This window comes from Abramis brama, assembly GCF_963993115.1.
Source record: "Abramis brama genome assembly, chromosome: 14".
Classification (NCBI taxonomy): Eukaryota; Metazoa; Chordata; class Actinopteri; order Cypriniformes; family Leuciscidae; genus Abramis; species Abramis brama.
The window spans coordinates 30,228,584-30,246,520 of NC_139976.1; the positions used below are offsets into that span (position 1 = coordinate 30,228,584).

At 37.6% G+C, this 17,937-nt stretch overlaps 1 protein-coding gene across 2 annotated transcripts; it reads right to left on the reverse strand.

Moving 5' to 3' along the window:
• Nucleotides 1-525: 525 nt before the first annotated feature.
• On the reverse strand, nucleotides 526-17,572 carry mki67 (marker of proliferation Ki-67). 2 transcript variants are annotated; one of them, XM_084134859.1, is made up of 16 exons: nucleotides 17,387-17,572; nucleotides 16,780-16,886; nucleotides 15,759-15,840; nucleotides 15,408-15,523; nucleotides 15,203-15,275; nucleotides 9,053-9,122; nucleotides 8,180-8,902; nucleotides 7,395-7,627; nucleotides 6,788-7,310; nucleotides 6,551-6,672; nucleotides 6,207-6,381; nucleotides 6,003-6,125; nucleotides 4,903-5,909; nucleotides 4,648-4,702; nucleotides 2,075-4,486; nucleotides 526-1,046 (listed from the first exon to the last, which is right to left on the reverse strand). In XM_084134859.1, the coding sequence occupies exons 2-16, from the start codon at nucleotides 16,869-16,871 to the stop codon at nucleotides 952-954; spliced, it is 5,901 nt and encodes a 1,966-aa protein (XP_083990985.1). In that variant the 5' UTR covers nucleotides 16,872-16,886; nucleotides 17,387-17,572; the 3' UTR covers nucleotides 526-951. The 2 variants fall into 2 exon arrangements, with proteins under 2 accessions (XP_083990985.1, XP_083990986.1); XM_084134860.1 differs by lacking the exons at nucleotides 15,408-15,523; nucleotides 15,759-15,840; nucleotides 16,780-16,886 and having other exon boundaries at nucleotides 17,387-17,538.
• Between the last annotated feature and the right edge of the window lie 365 nt (nucleotides 17,573-17,937).

The window sequence follows — 17,937 nt, forward strand, 5'->3', positions numbered from 1 at the left end:
ACCTGGTATTAAATAAATACCATGGTGCCAAATTATAATAGCAATCATTCAGGTCCATGGTAGCACATAGTACTTTTTATTTATATATATATATATATATATATATATATATATATTACTATTAAAAGAATTTACAGAATTTGTAACAAATTTTTCTGTTTATTTACACTAGAGGTGCTGCCCTTCTGTCAAAAGAAAGAAATTCATCTTGGGCCACCTCAGAAATGACACTTTACGTTTCCTGTTAAGATTTGGACATCAACCATGATAAAACAAAGTTAGTAAATGGAGTACCATGTAAAAATACATAATAGCCTATTTAGAATATGGTATTCATGGTATCAAAGTACCAAGTTATTAACACCTGCAAACACTGCAGGTGTTTTCCCCTCACACATGTAGTTTTGAAACTTGCTGATCTCTGACACACCTGCATTAGATACAATGAATGGATGAAAAGTTGAAACATGAAGTCGAACAGAATAAATTTGAAAAGAGAGAAGAAAGAAAAGAAGAAATAAAACATGAGGTTACAAATATCTTTTTAATGAAAACTTTAATGCATGTCACATCAAACATGTCATACCACTAAACCAAATTACATGCAAATTGTGACAGCTTAAGCCAAGTTTTGTAACACCTCGCTTATTTTATTCTTTTAATACATTTAAAGAAGTAAAAAAAACACAAATTAAAGAACACAAAGGGATATAGAAGATAAATGTTTTGGAGAGAAGTTTATCGTTTAAACTGTAGAAATGGTCTTTAAACATTTTCTTGAATTAAAACACTCGATAAGTGTACACAAACACTTTTCCCTAAAAAATAAAAGCAGCTAAAATTACACAGAAATTTATAGAAAAATATCATAATGAAATAGTACAAACATATAAAACTAAAACTTTTTTTTCTGAGATTTGAAGATTAAGACCACTCTGTAGGATCAGTGCTTTACTTCCTCCTGGTACGCCTGACGGGAGCTGCCTCAGTAGAGATGTCCACTTCCTCTACTTTTTTAACATTTCTTCCTCTTCGAGTGGTGGTCCCTGTGAGAAAACAAATGTTAACTTTTCACTCTCAAAACGTGAATAAATGATACAGCACAACAAATTCAAAATAGAAAGCCTAATTATAACATGTACTGTATGTACATAAAACAGGTCTAAACAGTATATACACGACACTTGTCAAGCCCATCAGCTTTTGTGGCCTTACATGCCACAAAGCTAAATATAAATATTTATTGTGAGATCAAACAGGCAAAATATTTTGTACTTTATTTGATGCTAGTGGGTCCAATGCTTATTACGTCTTTTTGACACAAAGCCCTATTCAGAAGGCACTAGTTTTTAAAAAGATGTTTCAGTTCAAATTATTATTACTCAATGTCTGATTTCATGTAACGATTTAACAGTTTAAATTATTATTAATCAATGTCTGATTTCATGTAACGATTTAACAGTACTAACATCTCCATGTTTATTACAGAAGTGGGAGTGTTTTCTAGCCGTGGGTTTTACAGAAGATCATCTGCTGTGTGTGCATGTGCATATCATTTTTTTTTTTTTTTTTCGGACATCATCCATATTGAAATGAAAGTCTGTGAAAGATTGGGGTGCAAAAGGTAGCTCAGGTAGGTCAAAAAACATGAAGTGTTAGTATAATACAATATTTGAAATCACAGACATTTGAACAGGATTAGATTTCCCAGAGGACTGTAGGGTTTGCCGAAAAAAAACTTAGGTAATTTGCCCTGGAAGTTTTACTAAGGTTTTATGAGAAAAATACAGACATAGCAGATTCATACAGGATTAAAATCACAAAGTACACCTGTGAAACACGAATTTCTCTAACATCCTCCATGACGACTAGTCCTGTCCAAATAGGGATAAGGACTGAGGTGATAAATAGAATTCACTGAAAGATATGAAAGCTACATCCTAAAAAAAACAAAACTATTTTACAGTCATAAGATGCACAATCGGGTTGACTTAACACCCGTCTTACTAGACCCCAAGGTAAAGTTCTCTTGTATTCTGGAATACACTAGAGACAGCATTTCTAGAATGCGTACCTGAAACGGACTCCTGAGCAGGTGCTGGATCTGGTTCCTGTGCGGTCTTTTTCTGCCCTCTTACAGCTCTATTACCAGTCTTCTTGGGATTAACCTCAGCCTTTTCTGGTTCAGTGTCAGGCATTTTCTCTTTGCTGGAGACCTCAGCTGGAACTTTAGCGCTGATGGCTACTCTTCCTCTTTTCTTAGGCAAAGGTTCCTTATTTGACGACTCGTCAATTACCTCCAGCAAATCATTCCTTTTCCTTTTGGGGGGAGTTGATGCCTTACTATCACTAAGATCTGATTTAGGTGCAGCAGAGCCCACTGCCTTTCCTCCCCTCAATGGCTTGATTTTTATCTGAACTTCTTCAACAGGATGTTCCTCTTTTTTGGCTCCTCTGCGGCCTCTGGGTGGCAGACCAGTTGACTGATTTGATGTGGAGGATGTCTCAGCTGGTATTTTGCCTAACCTTTTGGATTTCTTCAGCTGTTTTTCTACATCTGAAGTAGGTTCAATGTCTTTAGAGACCACCAAATCTGGATTCCAGTTAACAGTTTTTGAGGGTTTAATTTCACTAGCTTCCTTGGCTTTAGAAGATTCATTGACTGGGGTGTTAGGGATGTCTTTAGTTGAATCCTTCTGTTTTCTGCCACGGCTTCCTCTTCCCACCTTCTCCAGTGCCACAATTGCTGTATTCTCAGCAGCAACCAATTCAGAACCTGCCTGTGTCATGGAATTTTCTTCTCTCTTTGATTCAGGTACTTTTGCTGCTCGCCTGGTATGTTTGACAGGTTTAGCTGGCTCTTCTGATGAAGCTACATCCTCAGTAACCTCTGACTCTGCCTTGGCAACTGCTTTACGTCCACGGCTGAAAACCACAGCAACTGGTGGTGCAGGGTTTGCAACAGCACGGCGACCTCTTTTGACAGAAACTTCTGCCTCCACTTCTGTTTCCTTTGCAATAACAGGCCTCTTACGACCAGATTTCACAACAGGGGTCTCTGCTTGTTCAACAAGGCTGACAATGTTCTCCTCAGTCTCATCTGAAACGGTCACCTTTGACTGCTTTGTCTTCCTACTTCCCCTCACAGATTTCACCACTGTTTCAGTGTGTTCCTTAGTCACTGGTAAAAGTGTGCTGGCATCTACAGCTGGTTGGTCAACAACCTCTTCAGCCATCTGTGGTTTCTGCTGTTTGGTCTTTCGTCCTCTGCCAGACTTGATCACAGGTGCTTCAGGCTTATCTTGTTCAACATTCACCTCTGCCGCAGTTTGAGAAACAACCATGGCATCATCATTATCCAAGAGTTGCTCCTTGACAATTTCTTTTTTAGCCTTCCTTCCTCGCCCTGACTTTGCTACAGGTGTCAGTGGCTTCTCAGCCACTACAGCAGCATGAGTGCTGGTTATTTCATTTTCCAAAGTAGGGGTTGGCTCAGTTTTCAAGTGTTCCTTCTTTGGTGGCCTTCCTCTCCTAGATCTAGGTGCAGAGGCAGTCTCAGTAACTGGTGAAGCCAACAATTTGACATCACCTGGTGCAACAGCATTTACCTCACAAACAATTTCAGGTGTTTTCTGTTCAAGTTCTTCTGAAGGATGGCTTCCTGCTTTAACCATTTTTTTTCTCTTCCCAGGTTTTACAACAGGGGCTTGGACAAGCTCTTCATTTGCAGGTGCATCAGGACACTGTGGGTCACCAGCATTTATATCATCAATGAGCTCAACTGCAACATCATCTTGTTTAGCTTTTCTTCCTCTCCTGGTTTTGGTAACTTCAGGTAGGCAGTCTGGTCTCTCAGTTTCCATGGAGTCTACAGGAACTTGGGAAGCCTCAGTGTTCTTTTCCTCTTCACCCACAAAGTGGTGCTTGGGAATTCTACCACGGGCAGATTTTCTGACTGGGCTGGCAGTGACTTCTGGAACTTCGAGAAGCTTCTTGCCTCTCCTTCCCCTGGCAGGGCTAGAGGGAAGTGGACCGTTTATATTTTTCTCTTCAGTTACTGACAGCACAGCAGGAGGTTTGACCTTGTCATTGTTAGCATTTTTGGATTTCTGTGGCACTCTGCCTCGACTGCCACGCTGAATTTTGTTGGCAAGTGAAGACTTGATTATCTCTCCTTCCTCTTCCTCAGCAGTGGATGAAGTTAGGGTAGCTTTAACTGTTGCGCTGCTATTTTCAAAGGTACAAACAGATTCTTCAGACTGCTCTTCATTTTTCTCATCAGTCCCAGAAAAACAGACATCAATAGCCTCAACTGAAACCGACTCCTCTTCAATCTGGTTAAGATGCATTTCCTGGGGGATTACAGCATCAGTCTCTACATCACTGTGAATAGAATCAATGACTTCAGTGGTGCACTGGGAATCCACTTCAGTCTCCATGGTTTCAACTGGACAGACATTTTCTTTGTCGCATTCCTCATCAAAATCTACGGGATAAGTCAAGACAGCATAAGTTTAGCTCAATCCAAGTAGTTAAACGTTGTGTACCTACTGTTTAAGATTAAACAAAACATACATAATTTCCCAAATTTTAGGACTGAGAACAACAAAGTTGAGAACATATGTGCATTTCCCAATTTTAACTCACCTTTAGCTGGCACGAATAAAGAACCACTTTCCACTGCTAGAAGAGGCTCTTGAATCTAAACATTAAATATATGAAGATCAATTAATTATATTTGAAAAACCTAGATTACAGAATGACTATACCATCTATCAGAATAACGTTTACATATATACACTGCAAGCCAGCAGTGTGGCAAAAAGTTCCATTGTAATCAACTAAATTATTTACTGCATATACATGATGTGCATGTTTAACAGAAATAACCTAACCGTTTACCTCAAAAGGCTCAGTCACACCATTTTCTGTTGTCAGGGTATTGTTATTTTCTGGTTCAAGTTCTTTAAAGCCAGTGATAACTTCCTCTGCCATCACTCCATTTTGAGGGGTCATCATCAGTTTACCGATTACTAACTGATTGCTGAAAGGTTCTCCTTTTTGATCAGGGGTCTGTGTTAACTGCTTTACACCAGCCAAGTTCTCTACAGGTTCAACCTTCTCTTTGGGAGTCTGCATCAGCCTTTGAATACCCATTTGATCTTCAACTGGTTCTTTGTGTTTGGGGGTCTTCATCAGTCCTTTAACACCAGTTAGGTCCTCTTTAACTTGACTTCTCTTCTGTTTAGGTGTTTTCACCAACCTTTTCAGCCCAAACTGATTCTCCTCCAGGTCTCCCTTTAATTTTGGTGTTTTCATCAATTCTTTCAAACCCGCGAGTTCTTCATGTTGCTCAGACTTTTCTATGGGAGTTTTCATAAGCCTCTTAAGACCAGCTGCGCACAGTACAGGGTTGTTTTTTTCTTTTGGGGTCTGCATCACTCTTTTCACTCCAACCATGTCTTCTACTGGAGCTCCCCTGTATTTGGGAGTCTTTAGGAGTTCCTTAATGCCTTCCAGACTTTCTTCCTGGGGAGGTTTATATTCCTTGGGGGTCTTGAGCAGCTTTCCTCTTAAGTCTTCAATTGGTTCAGCCCTCTGTTTGGGTGTCTTCATGAGTCGCTTTACTCCAGTGAGGCACAAGGATGGTGCTGCTTTCTGTTTTGGGGTTTTGACTACCATTTCAGGGGCAGCCTCTTCTTCTGTTTGGTCATTGGGGGACATCTCTTGATCTGGAATGATGTCATGGCCACTTGCCTCATTCGAGTTGTCAGTGAGTTGAGAAAGACCTTCATCTTCCAATAAACTACCATCCTGGTTGTCCAAAAGAAGTCGTGTTACTGCTTCATTGTTGTACTGTCCAGATTTGGCAGTAGAGATCACACTTATTGGAGAGACAATCATTTCTCCTGTGTGGGCAGTGAAAAACAAGGGCATGAAATCAATGATATCAAAACATTACACAGTAGATAACTAACTTGCGACAAGTCCAAAACACTAACCCGATTCTTCTGGTGTTCTCATGACTGAAATCTCATCCAAAGGCATCTCAGGACATTCATTATTTACGGGAACAATATTCTTAGACCTGCTGTTGGCTGGCGTTTTGAAAATGTCTGCAACACCTAACAAAACATTTAGAATTTGAACTAACAATTTCACAGAACATTTATTACATACATTGTTTTCTTCAATACTGAACAAACCTGTAAAGTCCTCGTCCATTTTCATGTCCTTCTTGAATAGTGCCATGTTGGTGACTATTTTAGGTGCAGCACCACAAGACTGGTTAGTCCTCACATGGGCTTTGCCAACAACAATGGTGACTGGAGATGCTGCATGCCCAGTGCTGATATCACCCTTCAACCTCTGTGCAGGTGTCTGCATAGGTAATTAAATGCAATTTGTAATTAAGTCAGATTAATCAGCCATTCAATGAGCTAAAACCCATCAACAGAAATGAGAAAAATGAATCGGAACAAATCAGAAAAAAAGAAGAAGAAAACTTATGGGAAACATTTGAGACTGATAAGAATATTTCACATTTTACCTTGGGTTTTGCCACCACATTTCTTTTGACTACGTTGCTCTTTGTGGGTTTTTTCTTAGTTGTAACTTCTGTTTGAGGTTTGATCTGACCAAACTTCACAATATCAGCCCAAGAGGTCAACACTTAAAACAGAGAAAGAAACATACATTTTAAATATTTATTTAAACCATCTAAATCAATTAAAGATTAAAACTTCAAAACAGGACAACATGAATATAACCAGATTAAATCTTTCACCTTTTAGATTAGCACGTGACGCTCCACTGCGTCTTGAACGAATTACATCAAGTGCACTTTTAATTGCACTCTTAGGAGTTTTTCTTGCAGAAGACTTCATGCTCTTCCTCCTTAAGGGTATCTTTGGTGTTTCGCACTTCTGAGGCATGTCTTCTACAACGGTTGACTCTACTTCAGACTTCTCCTCCTGGTCCTGGACAGGCGATGGAGTACTGATGCGAGAGACTGAAAACCTCCCCTGCACCCTGGGTGTCTCCGTTAAAGACATGTCACTGGCAGCCTCAACAGCTGAAGTTGATGCTCTTCTAGCAGATGCAGGTGTCTTGGGTGTGGCAGGAGTAGAGGATGTTGCAGGTACCTTGGGTGGAGCAGATGGTGACTTTTGATGTTTTGGTGATGGAGTTTTAGCCTTGGTACTCGGTGACTTTTTGGCAGGTGATGGAATCTTCGCAGCACGTTTGGGTGAAGCTTTCTTCGGAGAACTATTTTGAACATCTGGAACAGTTTCTTCAAGTCGAAGAGCCTGAAAATAAATAAACATTAAAAACCTTTGAAAGTTTTCAATAGATAAATGTTGTTGTCCTTAAAAATTGGTTTTAAGTATTACCAAAAAACCAATGGTGGATGCTCGTCGTAGGAGAGATTGAGGTTTCTGGGAAGGTCCCAAACTGTATCGTGGAGTTGCCCCACGGCGGAGGGGGGAATTTGGGGGCAGACGTTTGTCAAATAGCTCTGGGGTCAACTGTCCACCAAAGGACACTCGCTTTCTCTTTGCTTTTGGAACCGTTACTTCGGTGTGAGATTCGTTTCCCCCACACAGCTCATTAATTGAAGTACCATCTGCAGGACAAACAAAATTATGGTGAAATATTTTTAAATAACGGCATATGTTTGCAACATTTACCTAATTGACAAATGGTGTACATGCCAAGAAAACACTAAGTAGAGCTGCACGATTCTGGATAAATTGAGAATCAAGATTATTTTGTTTCAAACAGAGATCACGTTTCTCCCACTATTCTGAACAGACAACTAAAAATAACATGTAATTTGCCAGCGGTTCTAACAAAATGTAATTGCTGCAGTCTATTTAAAATGTTTTATTAATTTGAATTAATTTTATTTATTTTTTTACATCGGTTTGAATGAATGATTCAATGGCTCACTCGTAAATACTTCACTTGTTTCATTACTGGATGGATCAGCGTTTTTGAATGAATCTCTTGACTGAATGATTCAAAGGCAATTAAATGTTTTAAACAGTCACCTGTCGCCACCTAGTGGCATAACAATGTAATTGATACAATCGTTATTTGATGCACCAAGTTATTTTTAAAAGGTGATTTGCTCTTTTATGATCACTACCATAGACATCAGTGTTTACGGTCTTACCTTTGTTCTTAGAACTTGATGTTGTAGCCTTAATCTCATGTGGACCACCTTGGACTTGAAACCTTTTGCCAGCATTTGATCTTGGGGATGTTCTTGGTGACATTTTCACTTCAGTGTTCTTACCTATTGGGCCTGGAGTCTGAGGCTGGCCCAAAGGCATCTGATCCTGTGATCCAACACTTCTCCTTCCTTTCGGGGATTTAGGAGTTTTGTCCTCATGCTGAGGCTCTAAGAGAATTTGCTGGACAACCTCACCAGCACTGAAATTCTGAGGCGTTTTCAAGGGTGTTCTCTTCTTCTGGGAGACAGGAGTTACACTTTTCTCTGTCAAGTGGGTGATGGACCCTTCAGACGGCATATCATCAGCAGGTTTCTCTTCCTGATTTGCATTAAATGAGCTCTGAGGGATAGCTGGTCCAGTAATATCTTCAGAACTGGATTTCAAGGATCTTCGCTTCTTGGTAGATGGAGTTGTGACCGGTTTAGGGCTACTTTTAACATCTGCAGCGGAAGCTTCCTCGTGATCAACCTGAGGTCTTGCAAGAGGTGTTTTTGATAGCTCAGATTTCCATGGTGATTTAGCAACAAGGTCCTGTTTGACCATTTGGTAGAGCTCACAAAAAGGTGACATATTGTCCTTTTTAATTTTGCCATCTTCTGGTTCATTCTCAACAGACTGATCCACAGATGGTGGTAAATTTGACCCATCTTTTAAACAAGTGTCTGTAAATATAGCACACAAGACAATCACAGATATGAAATTATATTCTAACAGAATTAGCAAAACTAGGGGGAAAAAACAACTTCAGCAAACATGTTGCAAACAAAGAACTTTATAGAATATCATAGAAAATAAATTTCATGATCACTAACCAAACGAATGCTCCGACTTCCTCTTCTCTGCGTGAACGGGTGTGCTTTTTTCCTGCTGGTCTTGCAAAGCCTACAGGATGACAAAATCAATTTTACAAAGAAATAAATGATAAATTAACAAAAAAAATACCCATCATCTGTCTCACAACACCAGGGTTTTTCCTGCATTGAACATTTTTTGGCGGCTGCTAAAGCGAATTTGTCCCACCAAAACCTTATTTGATTGTTGAGTGATGTAGATGACTGCCTCTCTCTCCCTCGCACATATTAATCAAAATCAATTGACAGTTTTGACATGATGGTAAAAGGTCAGAAGACCGAAGTCTCACGTGGAACATTCTGAGGTTATTTTTTTCCTGAATTACCGCTGGGCGAGAATTTCGTGCTAAAAAAAAAGTTGCCTTAATTATCTTCGCTGAAAAGCGTTCCGCACATTCAGCTGTATTAAACCACACTTCCAATAAATGAAAAAACCTATCCAGTGATGAAATGTTTTCTGTGTTGACACCAATCTTGTGCGATGTCCTAACTGCCGGGATAATCACACAACACGTGCCGTACACGTCCGCTAATGACACGTCCAATTCATTAACTGATGACTCATTTGAACCGATTCACTTTAATGAATGGTTAAACAACTGATCTGTCCAACACTGAACTCGCGAGACGTCTGAATCGATGTATAACAAATCAGTAACACTTTACAATAAGGTTCCATTTATTAAACTTTAGTTAACTACATTAGTTAACATTAACTATAAACTGCACTTTAGCAGAATTTATTAATCTTAATTTCACCATTTACTAATAGCCTACATTATTGAAATCAAAAGTTGTATTTGTTAACATTAGTTAATGCACTGTGAAGTTAACAATGAACAGCTGTATTTTTTATTAACTAACATTAACAAAGATTAATACAGACAGTAAAACAAATGTATTGCTTATGGTTAGTTCATGTTGGTTACCTAATATATTAACTAGGGATGTCACGATACCAAAATTCCAGTAGTCGGTACCGATACCATTAAAATTTTACGGTTCTCGGTAGCAATTTCGGTACCACAGCGAAATCTGTTGGAACTATTTTTCGGTTTTATTTAACTATTTGAAAAAATAAAAATATTCAATTCAATTCAATGATTTTATTATTAATGACAGTAATCATGTAAGGGATAATGTAGAGCGAGAATCAACACCGGCCGCCACATATTGCGTTTCGTTATTCATTTTTTAATTTTTTTACCGCAAGCAGTGTATTCGTTCAGCTGCATTTCCTTTCTCATCCCTGCTCTCCCTCAGTCTGTCTCTCTCACACACATACACGCGCACACACACACACACACACACACAGCCCCTCCCCTCTGTGCACACCGCGTCTCCATGAAAACAAGTTTGCGAAAGGTTGGTATCTCGTGAACACCTTAAAACAATCACACATTAAAAAGTGATATAAAAATATTTAAAATTCTGAATACAATTTTGTCAATGTGTTACTTAATGTCGAACCGAGATGTGATTGCGCCTTCTTTAGAAAGTTAACTAGTCCTAAGTTTGAGGTAAAATGCAGTTGGGTTGTCGATGTGAACACTATATATTAAGCTGTGATTCAAATATTAAATAATGTCATCTATTTTTTTTACTCTTACTGAATGTTTGCTGCTTCAATCGAGATGAGTATTGTTTAGGGAAAATTTAGTATAGGCCTAGGGTGTGAAAATTGTACAGCTGTGGGATTTGTATAGGGTGTGAATTTTGTATAGACAGGGATTAAAGTGTAAAAAATTCTTCTGACTGAAATTTTTTTTTTAGGCCAAGTCATATTCCTTTAACTTTTTACATAGTCGAGACCAATAGCGTTTTAAGGGGAGATGTTTTAAACCGCTTTAATATTGCCAGTAGGCGTATTATAAAAGCTATTTTAATCTATGAAAACCAGGCAGGGAGCATGTAGGCTACTGTAGAGCACGAAAGGCAGCATTGTGACTAGCTTCTGATTGATGGTGACCTAGCACTTTTTTACCATTATTGCCATATTGAAGTCTCCTGTGACATACTGTGCAAAGACACATACCTGGCTGTTAGATTTTTTTAGTCCACGAACTAAAAGGCTGGCCATTCTCCCCCCATTTCGCTAAGCCTTCCCCTTTACTTAAACTTTCGTTAAGTAAAGGGGAAAATATATATTATATATAGGCAAATTCTAACACGTTTACACAAAATTTGTTAACACACACACAAGTACTTTTCCCCTTTACTTAACATAAATTGTAAGAATATGACTAATAGTAAAGACTAGTACTAATAAATAAACATTAGGCCTATGCTAAAGCTATTAAATAGCAGTCCCAAACTAGTTTTTGTTAATACAATGTTGGTATGAGCCACTAGAGTCATTTAAAAATATAAAAAATAATACAAAGAAAAATAGTGGCATTTTGAGGTTAATATGGAAACGACAGTTACGATGGTGAATACACAATATTAACAATAACTGTTAATGAAACATGGAAACTGCTCCTCCTGGTGAATAGAATGAAAATCATCCCTGCATTGCTTTTATTTCGGGTAACTTACAACGTAACGGCGTTGCATGCTCGTAGTTTCTTTTGCACTAGCTTGATCAGTGAGGCGATACAGCGCGCGCCGCTGATTTGCGCGTGCAATTGAGTGTGCGCTACGAGAACAGTATAATGGCTGACAGGACAAGAAAGTCTGTTTTTCTGAGGTGAAAAACTTTATTTCAGCGTATACTTATGTCACTGCCTGGTAGTTCCTAATGTGCTGGGTTTTCTGAAGTAACGTTAGTCATGATGCGCCTCTCATAATATAACATGCTCTAAACACGCACGCAGAGTGGAATAGGAGGAGCGGGGGCGCGGGGAGCAAAGATCACAGCGCAAATTTGAACTAACGTTATATCGATATATGTGATATGGTCTAATTCCATATCGCATTTTAAAAATGTATCGATATATATATATATATATATATATATATATATATATATATATATATATATATATATATATATATATATATATATATATATATATATATACACATATATATATATATATATAGCCCAGCCCTACCTGCATTATAAGTGTGTCCATAACTGAAATATAGTTCTCTACCTCAGCGCTCAACTGTAGCCTGACATGCACTTTCCGTGAGCAGTAATTGAAAACCCGGAGTGGACCATCAGCGAAGTGATTACAGAATGCTTAGAGTGGAGAGAGGAACGTGCTTTTGCTCCACTCCAGGCTTTGATCACATCCCCCCCAGCAGGGTGAATACACCTCGTCTTTCCTTAATTTAAGACCTATTCAAACTATTAATTAAAATTAAGACATTTATTACACTATTTGAGAAATGAAAGCCTATTTACGGCCTTAAAATTATGAAAAGTGAATTTAAGACATTAAGGACAGACTGGAACCATATTGACGGAAATCCGTCATAGACTTGCTGCAATTAACGGAAATCCGTCGTAGCGACGGAGAACTTTAATCCCTGTATAGAAGATGTGTAGATTTTTGGTATGGCTTGTGGATTTTGTATAGAGAGATGGATACCCTGACCCTTTCTCACTCACACACACACACTAAAACAATTGAAAAGCTGTAGTTGAAACAGCTGATTCATTAGGGGACTTACATTCTTTTGTTTACCATGTTGGACACAAGTTGATGTAAACTTAACATAGAAAAGCAAACCAAATCAGCTTCCAGCTGAGATGGTGCAGTATCTTGCCAGCTGTATGGATCTCAGTGTACTTGAAGTGTTCAAAATATTCACTGTTACTTAAAGGAGACATATCATGCTTTTAAATTGTTCCTTTTTACATACAAATCATACATTTGTAGTCTATATAAAGCGGAACTGCAATGCTTGGGTCTGAATTCCTCATTATTATAGCTCCACAGGCCCCTTTTCTACCCCTTTTCTGATGTGCGTCTGAGAGCAACTCGTTTTGGTGCGGTCTCTTTAAATACAATTGAGACACTTCATACCCCGCCCCCTCTCCATGTTGCAGCGGTTCAACTCCACCCCGTTCGGCCATTTTTGTAGTTTGATAGCAGAGATACGATTATCTAGCGGCACAGAAACTTTTTATTCACACGTTATTAACAAAATGTCAACAACGGAAGACTTGTCCAGCCAGCCTTACATGTTCGAGCCAGTGTCGGAGCCGGAGCGAGATGAAAATGAAGACGACGAACCTGTAGAACAACGTCTTCATATGGATGTATTGCAATGGTGTGTACTGCATTTACACATGAAACTTTGGTCTTCCGACCTTTTACCACCGTGTCGATTTATTTTGATTAATATGTGCGAGGGAGAGAGAGCAAGACAGCGTCTAGTTTGGAGACGGTGAAGTCTTGTTTACACTTTCGCCTGGCTCTGAAGAGAGAGAGTGAGCGCACGCGCGACCGGGGGTGTCTCTCTCTCTCTGCTCGTTCTTTCAGTTAAACATGCGCCCTGTCACGCGCGGCACTTCATCTACATTAGACGGTGTAATGAAGCGTGTGGGTTACTACATCCAACAACCGAACATTTTAACTTACCCTCTCGTAACTTCTGCATCCTTTAGCTTGGACTACAAAACTGCAGCGAGAAATAAAAATGGCGGATTGCTCGAAGTGTTGGGCCGGAAGTCAATGTCCTTATTTGGCAGTTCCGCTGCAAATACTGTGACGTAATAGTTCAAAAAACGTCATAGATAACAGAAAAATCGGAACAGGTTGAAAAATATGACCAAAACAGAATATAAAGATATCAACGAAGCACCTGAAGAGAATAATTTCATATTTTCTGTACTTCTAAACACTCCAAATATACAACAAAATGCATATAAGGGCTAAAAAAGTGCATTTGGCATGATATGTCCCCTTTAAAGGGTTAGTTCACCCAAAAATGAAAATTCTGTCAGTAATTACTCACCCTCATGTTGTTCCAACCCCGTAAGACCTTCGTTCATCTTTGGAACACAAATTAAGATATTTTTGATTAAATCTGAGAGCTGGATCACTCCTCCATAGGCTTCACTTGGACTATATTAACGATGTCTTTAATACATTTTCTGGGCCAGCAATTTATAATGTCTTAGAAGCCTATGGAGGAGTGATCCAGCTCTCAGATTTAATCAAAAATATCTTAAACTGTGTTCCGAAGATGAACGAAGGTCTTACGGGGTTGGAACAACATGAGGGTGAGTAATTACTGACAGAATTTTCATTTTTGGGTGAACTAACCCTTTAATGTATATACAGTATTGTATTGCTATTCAACTGCAATGATTTGCCATAGAGCTGCAGCACATGCATCAAATGCTGGGCAGTCCAATTCATTAAGTAGCCTAGTTAATTTTGAGATGGTTCATCTAAATGTGTTGACCCTCTAGAGTTTTTTCATTTTTCATGTTCTTTTGTCAGATTGAGCTCCCTGACACTCTGACAGCAATGTCTTGTATGGCTCAAAAATGGATTGAAAACATGCTGTTCATGTCTTCTTTAGTCTGTTGGCTATTTAGTTTTTTTCCTGGCACACGTCACTTACACATTTTGCACTTACTGCGGAGTCTTGTGTAGACTGTTTACATATTTGTGCCCATATGTACATTTTATGTACTGGTGTTATTGTTGAATACATACTTCTAAAATTGTATGATGTTTTTGTTGAGTTATTATTACACAATACTTTTTCTGACCTTTTTGAATCTTGCCCCTGACAAATAACCCAAATTACAAAAAAAGACTAAAACTAACACTAAAACTAATAAAAACTAAAATAAAACTAAGCATTTTCAGCAAACCCACTTTAAAAACTAATTAAAACTAAATGCAAAACTATAATAACCTTGGCTTAGACTGGAGTGAGGTGAAACCAGAAAAAATAAAAAAATAAATACATACAAGTTGTTAGCTAGCTGCTAATTGTATAGTAAAAAACTTTTGGTAGAAAATTAGTCTATTAGTTAAAATAAACTTTTCAATGCTACTTTTTAATATTGATATGATTATATACCAAAATAATGATCAGGTCTAGTAAAGAAGGATTTTATCTTACAAAGCTATGAAATCAAGTAATAAATAAAAAAATTTGACCCAGGAAAAACCCTGAAGAGTCACATCAACTACATACCTGAGGTGTTTTGTCTTTTCCAGCCGTGGACAGCCTCTTCTTCTTCGGTGTCTTTGGAGGTGGGTACTCAAACCTAGCATTATGACAATATGAAACCACATAAAATTTATGAATAAAATTTAAAATTATTCCCAGAACAAAGATTCTACAAGAAAGAAAACTTTAATGTTTTTTTCAAAATAATTATAATAAAAATCAGACTCACCTGAAAGAACGATCAATGATTGTGATGAGATCACCATGCTTTAAACGTTCAGACTGATTAATCACTTGTCCATTAATACGTGTGGGGTTCACAGAGCTTAAATTGGTCAAAATGAGCTTAAACAAGAGAGAGATAATAAATTAAACATTTAAGTACCTTTTATGAATGTGCCACAGAAAAAAAACATTACTGGTGAGCATCTTGAGGCAAAACAATGAAAGTGACATATTTAAGATATGCCAGTGCAAGTTGCTTTAAGTTAAAACAGCTCAAACATGCATTTTAGTCTGGGACTAGCTTAAACCTTGTCTTTGAAACTAGGGTCATAGTGTAATATCACAATATAATTACCTCCTTGTTCTCATTCAGCTCTATTTTACAGTGCTCTTTAGACACCTGCGGCAGCTGAATACGAATATCACAGTCCAGCTTCCTAAAAAGGTAAAGAGTCCACATTAAAATGTCTTTTAAAACAGCCCATTTTCATTTTTGGTGAATGAGAAATATTGAACTATGATGCAAAAATCAACGTTATTTCATTTTCAAACAAATTTATGATTAAAATATAATTTCAATACATTGTTTTGCATGTGGTCTAAGTTGATATTCAAAGATACACGAATCTATCTTCCATTTATTGGTTATTTCTAGTTTCACCATAAGTTATTAAAATAGATTGAAATATTCTAGCAATAGCTTCTTGCATTAGTGTCTTAGTTTTTGCAGGCAACATTGTTTTTGTTCATTGATGTCTAGAAAAAATCAAATAAAAATAAATTACAGCATGACAAACCATATACGCACCACACATTCAAGTACATAATTTTTTGTTCAAAATTTCCTTTTTTTATTATACACATTAAACCAGCATATTTAAACAACTTTGTCAAAATTTCCTCGAAACCACTATCATCAACAGATAAAACTTAGGTAAGTGAATATTTTGCCAAACATAACTGTAAATATAGTAAATAAACACAAAGGTTATAACCCGTTACACGCATTAGCAAATTAGCAAATGAGCACGATGACATGTACTTCATGCCGTTAAGTAATAACGCATTCTGATTGGCTGGAGAGATCTCTACGTCAAATTTGACACCAATGAAGCCCGCCTGGCATCAAAAGAATAACTATAAATGTTTGGCTCTTGCTATTTCAGATATTTTAAACCAAATGTTAACGTTTTTAAACAAATGTACTTGGATTTTAATTTCAATCATAGTGTGTATGTGCTATAGTAATATTTTTATCCTTTGATTTTGTTTTTCACGTTCCTCACTATAAAAACTTGGTAGTAACGTTAAAGTTGAAAATATTTACACCCATCATGTAATGTTAAGCCATTATTGTAATAAGATGTGTTACTGACCTTCCGAACATACAGGACGCTGTGAGGGGAAATTCAGTCCCATCTCCTCCTCCATGTCTTTTGATCACGACTATCTTCCCCAGCAAAGGCATTTTAAAACTACTTACCTTGTTTAGCAAAAGACAAAAAAATATATAATTAATTGAGTGATTACATTTGCATCAACTCACTGTAAATGCCGTATTTTACAATAAAGTTTCATAAACATAACTCGAATATCATAAGCGAAGATAAATGCAACACAAAGAAAAAATATTATATACAAAGAAAAAAGTCTGAATATTCCATATCAATGTATAGTTTCTACATATAACGTTAGTTCACATTCACATACACAGTTGAAAACGCAAGATCAACACATGGCCAAAGACATTTAAAACATTACATAACAGGAAAAAAGCACAGGTATAAATCCACATTTGGCTTCGTTTTAGTGACCGACTGGAATCAAATATTGTTCACACTATTTGTGGCCATAATCACTGAAATTAAAGTTATCGATTTATTTTGATTGTTAACAGAAATAACGTCACGCATCTGTCGTTAGCATAGTATCAGTTTAAACAGTTCCTTTGTATTCGTGAAATGAAACGTCTCTTTAAGTTACCTTAAGTTCCGTAAATCAAAATGTCAAAGTATATTCCATCGATGTTAAGCCCTGATTTTATAATTAAAATCAGATTAATCCAGCATTCGGATAGTTGTCCTTGTCGCTCCTACCGTTAGCACAAACTACTAGCGCCAACATTAACACTGTCTATCGAGGCATCGACAGTCAGCGCGTGTTGCCGTCTTCACTTGACGGCATATATCCCTCCGCAAAATAAAATACAATAAAACAACTAAGAGTTATTTACTACATATAAACACAATATCACATAATCCATGAAAATAATTAATCGGAGCCTTATTCAAAGATTCATATAACATATAATACATTATAAAAGTGAGGGACTAGTTTCCCTGTCAATCTGCGGAGGAATATAAGGCGCACAACTTCCAATGTTTGAAAACTATTCAAAATACCGCGCGAAGGCATTTGGTTGGCTAGTAGTAATACTTGCTACTTGACGTAGCCAATAGGATTTAGTGTTGACGTAACGCGACAGTAAAGGTGGCCAATTAAATCATGTTAAATGTGCAACCGCTCATTTAAAC